Below are 13,180 nucleotides of genomic sequence, written 5' to 3'. Positions count from 1 at the left end.
TGTTTTATCCAACTGCTTTGTCTTGTATCTCTTATCTCTGTCCATCCCCTGATGGTCTTTCCCTGGTGCTTTGATTGAACTACCATTTTAATTTCACATTTAGCTGAGGAAAGTGATTCCAGTTTGAAATAATTATTGAGAAACATGGACTATCTGCTAAAAGAATATAGTGTTTTACCTTTTGGGTATAATATTATTTTAGCAACTTTTATTTTATTTCCTTAAACACTAATTTTCTTATTTATCTTTTTTGGTCCACAACTTTGATGATCTTATAATATCTATCTTGAAATATAAATGTTATTCTAAAAGCTACTAAACTAGGGAAAAGAAGAAATGAAGCAAATAGAAACAAAAACCCAAGGGTAATTAGCTATTAACATAGCACCAAGCCTCATCAAAAATTCTGTGGAGTTATATGAAATGTAAAAGTTTAAAAAATGAAAACAGAAAAATGGGAGGAAACAAAAGAAGGTAAAAGCATCAGAAAGCAGTGAAGTATGATGATTTAAAAGTGGGAAGTAGCTAAAAAGTGGCTGATATTTTTGAGGGCAGGTTTGACATGACTTAGACTGGTAAGTGGGAGTTATTGGTTTATTTAAATAAATTTTTAAAAAATTTCTGGAGGCAGCAATGACTCTGTGCCTTGGTGTCCCTCAGCAGGCAGAGTGACACCACTTTCAGAGCCCTTTTCTACCACTGAACAGTTGCAGAGACAGAATAATATCCCAGCAGGAGCCCTAATTATCCCTCCCTGCCAGGGCTCAGGTGAGATTACCTCCAGCCCTGCAGAAGGCAGAGCAAATCGCTGTGCTAACAAAGGGAAGGGACCAGAAATCAAACTGGCACCCCCCAGGCCTGAATGTGCTCTGAGGGCTGACAAGAAAAGAGCTACAAAGGTGATGAGGGGCTGGCTATTGTGTAGTCCTGGGAATAAGAGGGTAAGACAGTCATGAGAAGGGTTCAATCTTGTAGAGGGCAATTGGATAACACTTTCATTTTTTAAGCATACCCATGTGACAGCTCTCAGACTACAGTCCTGGACTCAGGGGCTGCCTGCCACTTGATTTCCCCTCAGGAGAGCTTTCCCATTGTGCCAAGAGTCTGCAGGTGCTGCACCAGTGCTGGCTGCCCCAAGGCTGGCCAGTGCTGTTCCACTGCTCTCTTGGAACTGCTGCCCTGAAGAGATCACACCATCATGGTCATACCCCTAAAATCATACCCCAGGGCTGACCAGTGCCATGTCAGACAAAGCTGTGATGAGAAGGTAAAATTCACAGTTAAAGCTAAGCTATAAATGACACCTTGAACACACAGGGCCAAATTAAAGCAGTTTAACCATGAGCAACCTTAGTTTGTCCTCCTGCCTCATGGACAGCACAGAGCCACCCTCAGAACAAGGCATGGTTCAGTTTGAGCAGGGTTTCTGGAGTCCTAAGGAAATAAAACCACTGGAGCTAAGCACTGGCAGTGATTTCAAAGTCTGTGTGTAGAAGAAGTCATTTTTAAGTAGCATGATTAGACTAATTAAGTTCTGCTTAGGTTTTAATTTGCATTTAAAGGATTTGATTACCCACCAGTAAGAAAAGAGAATGATTCTCTTATGTATTTTATGAAAGTTTGTGACACAATCTGCTCTCTCATGTTTACAAATAAATAAAAATAACCTACGTAGAGTAAATTATGTTTCATTCTGTATCATTGCTATCAACAGCAGGTAAGTAACAATGCTGATTTGTATTTCTAATAATAGCATTATCTCTTACTATGATTTCATTCCTACAGAATTCAGTTCATAAATCCCCACTGTACCATTTCAAATTCTGTGACCAAGAGACATAATCCATTTTTAATTGAAATTCAATTACCCCTTTTTTCATTAAATTAAGTTTGAGCTTCAAGCACATGACTACTCTGCATATGAACAGGGATACCTTCAAAAAGAAAATTCACAGGAGTTTCTGAATAATGAGAGTTTGCCCATAGGCTTTTTGTGGCATAATACATTGCTGTTAACATAATTCTATTAAAACTTAATATATAACAGTATTTAATATATAAATTAAATAATAAAAATTAAAATATTGTCAGAAGATTATGTAAATTTGCCTTTTGTCTACTCACTCTGTTTTTGGAACTTCTTTTCTAAGCCAGTAGAAATCAGATTGGGCTGCATATTTGCGAGTTTGCAATACATTGCCAAAATAATCACTTTCTGTAAACTTCAGCTGTACCAAGAAAGCACAGACATTTTTAAAGCATGTCCAAAGAAACAAAAGCTGACATAAAACCAGCAGAACTTTTATTTTATATGAGATAATTACCTAATTTTTTTGCGATTATCAAAGCAAGTAAAATTTTCACACTTGGTAGGAAGAATAAATATTTTATGAGCTTAGTTAAAAAAAAAACAGTGGCTGAACAGATCTGCACAAGGGTCTGGAACACTGGGAAAACTCTTCATTGTGCAGAGTGCTGCTGAAGGAATCATAAGCACCCAACAGTGCATTGCAGACTGCACATTTCCATGGCTATTATTAAGAGAGCCTCTTTCCCAGGAGGAAGTAGGGTTACTTTTATTTTTAAAAGTGCATTTTAAAACCACTTCCAACAATGTAATGAAGTCTCTTTTTCAGTTTGCTTTACATTTTATAAAAAATACTTCATATTCTGTGCCTTCTGAGAGTTCTACCCCATTAAATATTTACAGCCATAGGGCTCCATGCTTCCATAAGTTTCCAAATCTAATAGCATTCACACACACAAAACTAAGCAGGCAAGGAAAAGGGATGTTAATATGTTATAAATCCCTTTCATCAGTTTAAAACAATTCTAGGATTTGCAAGGAAGTTGCTCTTCAGATGTAAACTTTGGTTTTCCAAGCATGATTAACAAGTATTTTTCACCAGCCATTGCCACTTATCTGAGCAAATAATGCCATACTCTGAGTGATAGAGTTGGTTACATGCTCTGTCTCATTGCACTGTTTTCACTGCATCATCTCTCCCTACAGCTTCCCTGGACAAGGACTAGGCTGGTGGACATGGTGGCTCTTGTATTTTACTGCTTCAGGATTGAACTTGTATTTCTGGTTTGCCTGTGACTTTCAGTAATACAATTCATCAAATGCACGCCACAGTTGGAAAGTAGTAAAATATATTATTATTATTACTATTATTATTATTATTGTTGTTGTTGTTGTTGTTGTTGTTGTTGTTATTAATCATTTGCCTTCCTGCCTGAGTTAGGCTGAACAGGTACTGGGGCAGGAAGGAGTCCCCCCACAGTATCTTTGTCCAGCAGGCAGCACAATAGGCCTATACATTGGTTAGGACATCCTGGCATGATTACAAGCATCAATTGTAAATTAAATTCATAGCCTGTAGATATGAGGAGAACTTATATAAGGTATCCTAAATTTTGATATACTGAGGTAAATTGCATTAGGCTTTTTGAAAATCATTATTTTGAGAAAAAATTCTTTTGTTTTGTTCCATTTTTACAACTACATGCAAAATCGTTACAGTGCATGCTTAACCTTTAAAATGCTTAATAGCAGGAAGGTTCTTGGCACCCAGGCAGACTTTAATCCCAGCAGGCCTTATGATATCACTTAGATACAACAGCATTGACTATTTAGATAAAATTTAGAGGTAGCACACTTCAAAACTAAAATAAAAATAACCAAGCAAGCATGCCAAACAAAAGACTAGCTTTGACTTTAGACAGCAGCAAAACAGAGCAAAGAATGGCTGCAATAAATGAATAAAGCTGCAAGCCTGACACTTACTGTTTTGATGTCTTCATTAATATATGTGTCATTCATTATAAACTGAGGGTACCCAACTTTCGCCATAACTGCTTTTGCCTTTGAAAAAGAAAAAGAAGAAAAAAGGTTTTGACAGATAAAACCACTTCTCAGCATACAGCTTTTTTTCTTTCTTGCTCAGTTTCCACTTGGTATTATTATGCTTTCCTGGAGCCATCCTAATGTAACTTCAAAGCAACCTGCCTACAAGGTAAACTTGGTGCCACAAATGAGCTCGGCATCACAAGGCAGAGGGTCCAGATTCTGCTGTCAGATTATCACAGTGGGTCTGTCACTGCCTGCAGAGCTCTTGCGTACTTACAGCGACGTGTCTGAGTGCAAAACCTTAACAGCTGATTTTCCCTACAGGGTTTTGTGCTAATCAGATGGTCAAATGCCTGTTTGTACACTGTTTTCCAAAGGACAACAGGAAATGGCCTGTTTTGCTATGGCACAGTAGCTGGTACACATCCAACTGCTAAAACAGATTTGATGCACAGATGTGAATCAAGCTTGATCCCAGCAAGTGCAGCCTGGCGTTTCCACTGAGGGCCACTCCCATTTGCACCTGAGGATGGGTCCTGTTCTCAAGGACACTGTACTTTCTGAAAACTACAGGACTGATCTGGGTGTAGTTATCCAGTTTCTCTCCCTTTCTTTGCAGTCTTTGCTCTTTCCCTAATGCCAGTAGAGGTGTTAAAATAAGACACTTCAATTTTCATTAATCCTCTTTCAGTTGTGATTTGGTCCCAGCATTTATGCACAACCTGTGCAAGTAGTCCAGTGAGAAGTAGCTGCAGAGGAGTATTCTCCCTTTGTAAATCATGGTGTGAGTTTATAAACAGCCTTGGTAATGTCCTCACAAAAACATCTGACATCCAGAATCTCTGTGAAAACAAGTTTCCAGAAGAAAAGCAGAGGTACACAAAAAAGGTGACATACCAAGAAGTGAAATGTCACAAGTCCATAGGATAAATTACAGCTATGATGGACTAGGTTAGCACAAAACTTTCATTTTTTGTATTTTCATGATGCTGAATATAATTTCTCCATAAGTCTTTGGAATTCTCTCCATTCAAAAAATGCTCCTCTGTGGTCATCAGACTCTGACATCAAAACTCAAATGAATATTGCAAGATATGAAAAACAATAAATGATTGGCCTTTAAACCAAGTACAACCGTACCAATCCTGCATTCTGCTCTCTATGAGCAGGGCCTGGTCTTTTTTAGGGTCCAACAACTTTTATTCCTTTTTTGTTTCAAGGACTGACTGCTTAAGGGAAGATTTCCCTTCCTCTACACAGCCTTTCCCCTTCTCCCACTTCACAGCATCTCAATACAGCAGGGCCTCCTATACAGCAAAACGTAAAACCAGCTGTTCCACAACTTTCAGAAAAAAGGTGACAGAGGATTGCTTCCATTTAACCAAAGTCATCCAGTCTCCTCTTTTATTTTTCAAGAAGAAAAGCCTCTTTTCTTCAAACTCCTTCAATTTCTCAATCTCACTTCCAACCCAAAGTCATAATCCTCCATTTGTGACATCACAATTAATTGTGGTTGAGATAATTAAGATGTCACAAACAGAAGATAACAGCTTCAGGTAGGAAATTAGCAGCAGGAGCAGACAATCTCTTAAGCAAGAAAGATCCCATTGTCATGCAAATTGCCCAAGTAATAAAAAAAGCAATGGAAGAAAAATGCTGAATGGAAAATATGAAATGAGCCAAATTAACTCTCAACAGAATGTTTCCTCACTTTGCCAGAAGGTTCAGCAGTCTTTCATGATATTTTAAAGGCTGTGATGGGGAGGGAGAACAAAAAGCCAGAAAGGGAACACAATTCATCTGCAAGTTTGTATGTAATCAAGAGTGTCTAAATTTTTCCTGGTGGTGTTGTTGGGTCCAACTGACTGAACTTTGCAAGGAAACAGAAAATTTTCTTTACCATTTCCCATGTTTCAATACTAGTTAAAACTAGCTTTGGAAAAGGAAAAAGCAAAACCCAACAGTTTTAATTTCTGCTAAGTCAGATATTTAAACAAATCAGGTGGATCTCAAATGTTCTGCATGAGTTCATCATTTGCTTTGTGACTTTCACATTTGATGTTGTGAGATTGAGATTTCTAAGCATGAGAATAAAATAGTCAGACACTATGGAGATTTTTTTATAAAGTCTATATAAAATCCTAGTAAATAACAGAGTGTGTCTTGAGATTTTGGAAAGCAACCTCAAAAGGTAATGCTGCTTTTAGTACTTTGATGCTTTGTATGTCTAAAGCTGACTGTATTCTGTGAGATAGATAGATAGATAGATAGATAGATAGATAGATAGATAGACAGACAGACAGACAAACAGACAGATAGATGATAGATAGCCAAATAGATATGTAGATAAGGGGGAAATGTTATATTATTGCATTTGTTAAATAAAAGGCATTACCACAATATGTGTGGTTTAGAGATCTGAGCAAGTAAGACAGACAAAGCTGATGCTGACAGTGAAGGATGTTTGGCTCTTGGCTAGAAAAACTTTCCTGTAGCCAAAGTAATACTCATGAGAGAACATAGGAAGCATTCTGAAGTCCTTGGGAATTCCTCTGACTGGGATTCCTCCTAGAAGCTTTGCATCAGGTGCAAACCTTTTCAGCAGAGCGCAGCACAATTTATTTACACAACTGAAAAGTTAGAAAGTATCACATTGAGAGCAGGTTTCTAAATTTGCATGTTGGAAGTTTTGTTTCTGTGCCTATTTTTCTGTTCACTTGTGTAATATTTAACAGCAGTTGGGAGAGTCCTTATTTATATAGCACAAGGAAGTAGAAAACTCTTCTACAGCTTGCTTACTCTTTGATAATGATGTCATTATTTTCCCCTTGATAGGATTAAAAGTAAGTATAAGAGACCAGCCTTCCAGGAGGCAAGCACAGGGAGTCAAATGAAATGTGACAAATGTACAGGAACCAGCCATGTGGTAGTTGCACATGAATCCCCCATAAATCCACCATGCACAACTTTTTATGGTTTAAAGGCTCATTTCACTCCTCTCTCTAATTTGCATATTAAACAGCCATGTGTGCAGGAAGAAAAGAGGCACTGGGGTGCTTCCCCCAGGCATCATTAAGCACTCAGCTGAGTTGGGCTGCTGGGTAAATTAAGGAAACTATTGCTGCAGGGTGCTTCAGGGTAAGTCATGACAACTCCTTCCTATCCCAGCAGCCAGGGAGAGCAGGCTGTGAGGCAGAGGAGCCAGAGTGGGACTATTCCACCACTCCTTGTGCATGGGAGTTTCCCCACTGACTTCAACACAGCCAGGATTTTACCATCAGTGTCTTTCTGTCACAGGCAGAGCATTGCGAGTCATTTTACTACACAGACAAGATAATAAAGGAGCTTTCACTCTGCTTAACAACCTGCCAAAGTGGGAATGCACACGTGTTTCAGTGCTCCAAAGCAGCCCAGTTCCCAGCCTATTCAAATTCTCACTTGACAACTAAGCAAGTGAGCATCCTGAGAGCCTTTTTGCCTCTCAGAGTATGACTTGGATATTTTATACAACACTAAGTACTGACATATTTTACTTACTGTAAAGAGAAAACAAAACAAAACATATATCTCACAACAAAGTTTTATGAGTCTGACAGAGATCTTCTGTATATTAACTTACTCAATAACTTTGTGAAGATCATTTTTAAGCTTCTAAATATATAAAAAATAATACAATTACAGTTCACTGAAAAATTAGCATGAAATACATTGTGAAAGCTAAAATCATTCATGGCAAAGTAATGTTCCATTTAATTACAAAGATTAATTCAGCCTTTATATATGTGCCCAGTCTTTTCATTTTTCATTGAGAACAGATGATTCAAGAGCCATCTGGTAATACTGCTGCATAAATATCACTGCATCTATCTAGGGTTTACATATGGAAAAAATAGGAAAATAGAGTGGTGGATCTTGGCAAAACACAGGAAAGTTCCATCACAGGGCTAAAGCCAATCCTACAGAGGTCAGTAGGAAATCACTACTGACTTGAGTGAGAGATGGATTGAGCTCACCTTAATGATGCACAGTATTTCCTTTGTGGGAAAGTGAAATATCAGGGATTTTCACATTGACAGCTACAATGGAAAGTGAAGTGGCAACTCAAACATGAACACTTGGCCTGAAATGACAATTTTTAACAGTACTTGATCTGCAGTGAACTGTCTAATGCATACTCAAGAAGACAGATTATCATTATTTATTTTTAAAACTTAACGGTCCTCTTTTTGTTGCATAACTGTCCTCATTTTGTTTTGCCACAATAACAGAAGCTGTGTAGACTTTTCAAGAACTAGTGTTTCATTTAATAACAATTCACATATCACCACTTCACACTGCACCATAACTATCCCCTCTGCATTACAATAATTGTTTTGAATGCTCTAAAATATTTGCTAAAATAATGAAGACAAAACACAGCTATCATTCTATCTTTGTAATAGCTTGAGGCCAAGGTCAAAGAAAAAGTAAAATAAATAATCAAGTGACTTGTGTGAATAATGACACCCATGTACGCATACAATTGCTTTCCGTTAAATACACATTATGGTTCCAAAAGTAGCTGAGTCCATTTAACAAATTTGTGATGCCAAAAAAAAGTCCTAGTCCTTGTCCTTCTTCCCCACTCCTCTCAGCTCTGTCCATAGCTCTTCTCATGCTGCCTGCGCCCACAGCCTCCAAAGGCTGCCTCAGCTCCTCGACACCCCTCTCTGTGGGACCACCTAACACACCCATAACACAGCAGAAATGTAACCAAGCTTTTCCCCAGCCTGTGATCAGAATAAATCAGAAATTTAACCAAGTTTTTCCCCAGCCACATCACTGAGCTGAATCACTCACTCACCATATGGAGACCCAACAAGTTCTGGAACTTTTACAAGCCAAGTGCTGGGGACACATGATGTGACAAAGTGGAGATGGGTTATGTGATACAGTAGTTACCTCCTTCTCTGAAAGAGCTTTTGAAACCAAAGCCTCACTCAAAAAACTTACTGACAAGACAATACTATTTAGTACACTTAAAAATACCATAACATACCTTATAATCCTAGGAAACAGAGAGGAAAAGGGATACAGCAATTCCTAAGACAAGTGTTCATTGAGATTATATGTTCAGTATTAACATCTACTATTCAGCAAGACAATATTATTATTAGATACCATAAAGTTTAAAGCATTTAAAAGTTTAGTAGGACTACCATGGACAAAAGAGTCAGAAAAAGCAACAATGTACAACAGTGCTACTCTTTCCTGTTCTAAATCCATTCTGGCTCTCTGGAATACAAAGATTCAGTCATTGGTTCAAGCACTGTGACGAAAGTTTCACTGGAATTAACTTTTCAGTTTAAACTAATCCCACATTAATTTTAGTTTTTTTAAGCAATAGAACTGGACAAAGTCAGAGAAGGTGTGAAATTAGATCTTTATTTCAGTCTTACTTCTATAAACATTCTAATTGACTGTGATATTTTCATAAGCACAACTCCTCAGTTCAATGCAACACTACAATTAATAGACTCAGTCATTTTTTCTCCTTCCACCAGAAACTCATACTGCTGCCAACTTTGCTTTAATTTAGCTGAGGAAAAAAATTCTTTGTCCATTTTATTTTAATTCCATTGTCCACTTGCAACCTCTGTGTGACAATTAGCATGATTCCATTATCTTATACACAGAAGAGACATATATTCTGTCCTTCACAAACAGAATATCATATCTGCAATACCTTTCTTTGTGGCACACAGAAAATAATTTCATCTTTGAAGATATAAGTGCACTTATACTGCAGACCAGCACAATTGAGTTCCTGACACAAGATATGTTTAACTGATAACTATTCCTGTCCAAAGTACCTGGGTGAGTTTTAAGGGTCTTTGGATTCTCAGTGGAGCTGGAATTGTGCCCATGGGCCAGAAGAAAGGATGATGCCCAGATATGCAGAATGACTCAGCTGAGGCACCACCAGCAGTGACAGCTCAGCTCCAGTGTGGGGGTTCTGCACTGGATTCCTCCCTGCACACCTGGGGATCACTTGGGGCATGACTGCACCAGGGTGTGTGCAGAGCTGGGAGCTCTTTCAGTGCACTTAAAACAGGCCAGAAACGAATGTGCTGTGCTCTGAAGGCACAGACTATCATTATTATCATGCTGATATAGATGTAGACACAGATATAGATACATGCCCCACTGTATGTGCTGCTAAGCTGCCTTTGGTAGGACTCATGCAAAGCTAGGCTTGGACTCTTACTTAGCATTGTAAAAAACCATACTCCTCCTGCCTTTATTTTCAGGCAACATTCCATGTTTTCCAATATAGTTACCTCTGAAAATCCAACAACCAAACACACTCCCCATCTCCAAATTTAAATAAAAATTTTAAAAAAATTAAAAAGCCACCTTTGGTTGGTCTTTGTCACATTGATGAGCTGCAAAAAATTATTATATTCAGTTTTCTATACAAATTCCTTTCTGGAAGTGAAGGAACTCCTTCACTGCTCACCCGCAGAGCACCTCATGAGTTGATTCATACTCCCATTTTCATGTCACCTTTTGCTAGAAACACACTCGCTTTAATCAAAAAGCTTTTCTGCTGTTTTGTTTTAGCTCAGGGCAAGCAGCAGGCTTAAGAAAACCCACTGTGCTAGCAAAATGAAAGTTCACAGGGACCCAAGAAACCACTGTGTGCTGAGATCTCTGGCACTGGACATTGAGAGGGGCAGGCTCAGAGATCAGGAAAGTGTGAGGAAGCTCTCTCCCATCATAACTGCATCGGATATGATTCACCACAGCATTTCTTCTCCAGTTTTATGCAAAACTCTGAATAACCTGTTCCAGAAAGGGACAACTTCTGACCCTAGTCTCTGCCTGCATCAGTTTACATTCGTTTAACATTTTCAAGGTTAAGCAAAGGTTGCTGAGCACTTTTTTTAAAAATAAAGAATAGGATGTGAAAAATTCCCTTTTCATTTCTCATTTCACAAGTGAGCTTCAGCCGCAGTCTTGATGCAACTGAGACCAGACATGGTAGAGACCATTTCTAACTTCTCCAACTGAAATAATGACTGAGAACTTAAACACCAGGAGTACTCATGACTTGCATGTTTTATCTCTGAGGAGGAATTCCTTTTGCTTGAACAGGGACCTGACCAGCACTGTACCAGTAAGTGTGTCACTCACTCTCAGTTGTCCATGCCTTGTAATATATGGGGGGAAAGCAGATGTGTACATAATCAAATACATAGGCTGCAGAACTTAGAGAAAAAAAATATTCAGAAAATGCTCTACTCTCTACTCAAGATCAAATTCCTCTCTATTCCAAACCTTTACATATTTTTAGTTTTAAATAAGTTATATCTAGATATTTTCACATTGATGATCCCATATGCAGAAAACTGAGCACAAGACACTCCACAGCTCCCTCACAAATGAGGGTAGCTGAGGAAGCCTTTATTCTTAGTCACAGCATCCTGGCCTCTAAAAGGCCACTAAAGGAAAAAATTCCTGAGTCTGATGAGCTGCTTGTGGCATAGTTCCTTTACAGGTAAACTCCAGCAATGCCAGTACCTGAAGCCATTTAAAATCTCACAACTTTGCTTCAGACTCCAGTGGCTGGTACAAAATCTGAGCAAGCTGAAGTGCTGCTGGCTCACACACCTGGTTCTGTACAGCTCAGTGCCCAGAGTGAGGGTCCATGGTGGGGTCCCAGCCCACAGCCCTGCTCTGAGCTCCTCACCCACTCCCAGCCAGCAGCAGCTCTCCTCAGTGGGCATTTACAGCAGGGGGAGATCACCCCAGCCAGGAAATGCACCTTCATTGCAGAGAGCAAGGCAATGCCAAGCCGATCCCTGAGCACGCCCTTGTAGACTCCTCACACTGAGAACTGCTCTCCTGCACCTCCACATCTGCGACTGCTGAGCTGGGGATGGACTACACTGTCTTTGTAACTGTACCTCTGCAGGAAACAGGTTCACTTGTCCAAACAACAAAGATAGTGAAAGCTAAAGCTGAAACAGCCCGAGACTTCCAGGGGTGGTGGAAGATCTCTTGCTCTTTGGAAGAATCACTCTGTCATTTAGCATAACAATGTTTTCATGTTGTGTTTCTGCCATAAAATCTTCAGATTCACCCTGGTCCCTGAGCATCTGCAGGCGTCTGTCCATCTGTCTTCCTCCTATTTCAAGCATAAGATTTGTCGCAAGTGTTTTGATGTCACACACCCATTCTGGCCTTATGTAGTCATGGCTGAGTCTGAAAAATGACAGCTGTGAGATCAGGGTTAAATACAATTTCCTCTCCCTTCACCTGTTTTCCACTATCTGTTTGCACGGTGCTCAGGTTATTAATGGAACTGACATCCCTGCACAACTGAGTGAGCAGTAGCAGCAGCCAGATAACAAGGGAGAGCTGACAGCAGCAATCTAACCCCAGAGATAAGAGATAAGTAAACATGCCATGGCTATTAGTTTCAGCTCTGGCCAATGGAGAAGAACATCTCCTGTGGTTACTGACCAGGAAGGCCAGGTCTTCCTGTGAAGGTTAAATTAAATTCAGGATGTGATAGATTATTCTTAGAGTTCAAAAATTAAAATTTGTGATGAGAAATAAATATTTGATGTAAAATGGATAAGAAAGAAAAGGGGATGTTAATCTGATAGAAAGTGAAGACCTATTTTTATTCAGAGAAAAGCATGGAACACTTCTACTCTAGAAGAAAGGTACCATTCTCTGTTTCTTCCAGGTGAAAAAATGTTACTCTAAAAATTGGCATTTTCCAAACAGATATCTAAGGAATGGTGTAGAAGTGGCAGCCTCAAAATCCTGACCAAATTCTAAACTAGGTAAACAGCACAAATTTTCAAATCCCTTACATCATGTCTGAGAAGCATCTACTTTCCTTACATTTTCCTACTGAGTTGTCTCCTTCTTTTCATATGTCCATGCACATGGTAGAAGGAGGAATGGGCTGTTCAGCCTCAAAAAGGGATAACTGAGAAGGAGCCTCATCAATGCCTCTGAGTATCTGAATGGAGAGTGTCAGAAGATGGAGCCTTTTGGATGTTCTTCTCAGTGGTGCTAAGCAGCAGGACAAGAGACAGAAACTGATGCACGGGAAGTTCCACCTGAACATGAGGAAGAATTTCTTCAATGTGAAAGTGACCAAATACTGGAACAGATTGCCTGGAGAGGCTGTGGAGTCTCCCTCACTGAAGATGTTCAAGAACCATCTGGGCACAGTCTTGTGCCATGTGCTCTGGGATGGCCCTGCTTGAGCAGGGAGGTTGGACCAGATGACCCCACTGTGGTCCCTTCTAACCTGAGCCATGCTGT

At 39.3% G+C, this 13,180-nt stretch overlaps 1 protein-coding gene across 1 annotated transcript in view; it reads right to left on the bottom strand.

The window, feature by feature from the left end:
- The window catches only part of PHEX (phosphate regulating endopeptidase X-linked), a 98,694-nt gene that overhangs the window by 33,190 nt on the left and 52,324 nt on the right, over window positions 1-13,180 (bottom strand). The window contains exons 13-14 of the mRNA XM_059466715.1: window positions 3,791-3,868; window positions 2,125-2,228 (exon numbers count right to left, since the gene is read on the bottom strand). Of these exons, the coding sequence (XP_059322698.1) occupies window positions 2,125-2,228; window positions 3,791-3,868 (182 nt within the window). The remainder of the gene's footprint in view (window positions 1-2,124; window positions 2,229-3,790; window positions 3,869-13,180) is intronic.

Source organism: Ammospiza nelsoni, chromosome 2 (genome assembly GCF_027579445.1).
Source record: "Ammospiza nelsoni isolate bAmmNel1 chromosome 2, bAmmNel1.pri, whole genome shotgun sequence".
NCBI classification, from domain to species: domain Eukaryota; kingdom Metazoa; phylum Chordata; class Aves; order Passeriformes; family Passerellidae; genus Ammospiza; species Ammospiza nelsoni.
This window is presented reverse-complemented; position numbering and strand designations above follow the sequence as displayed.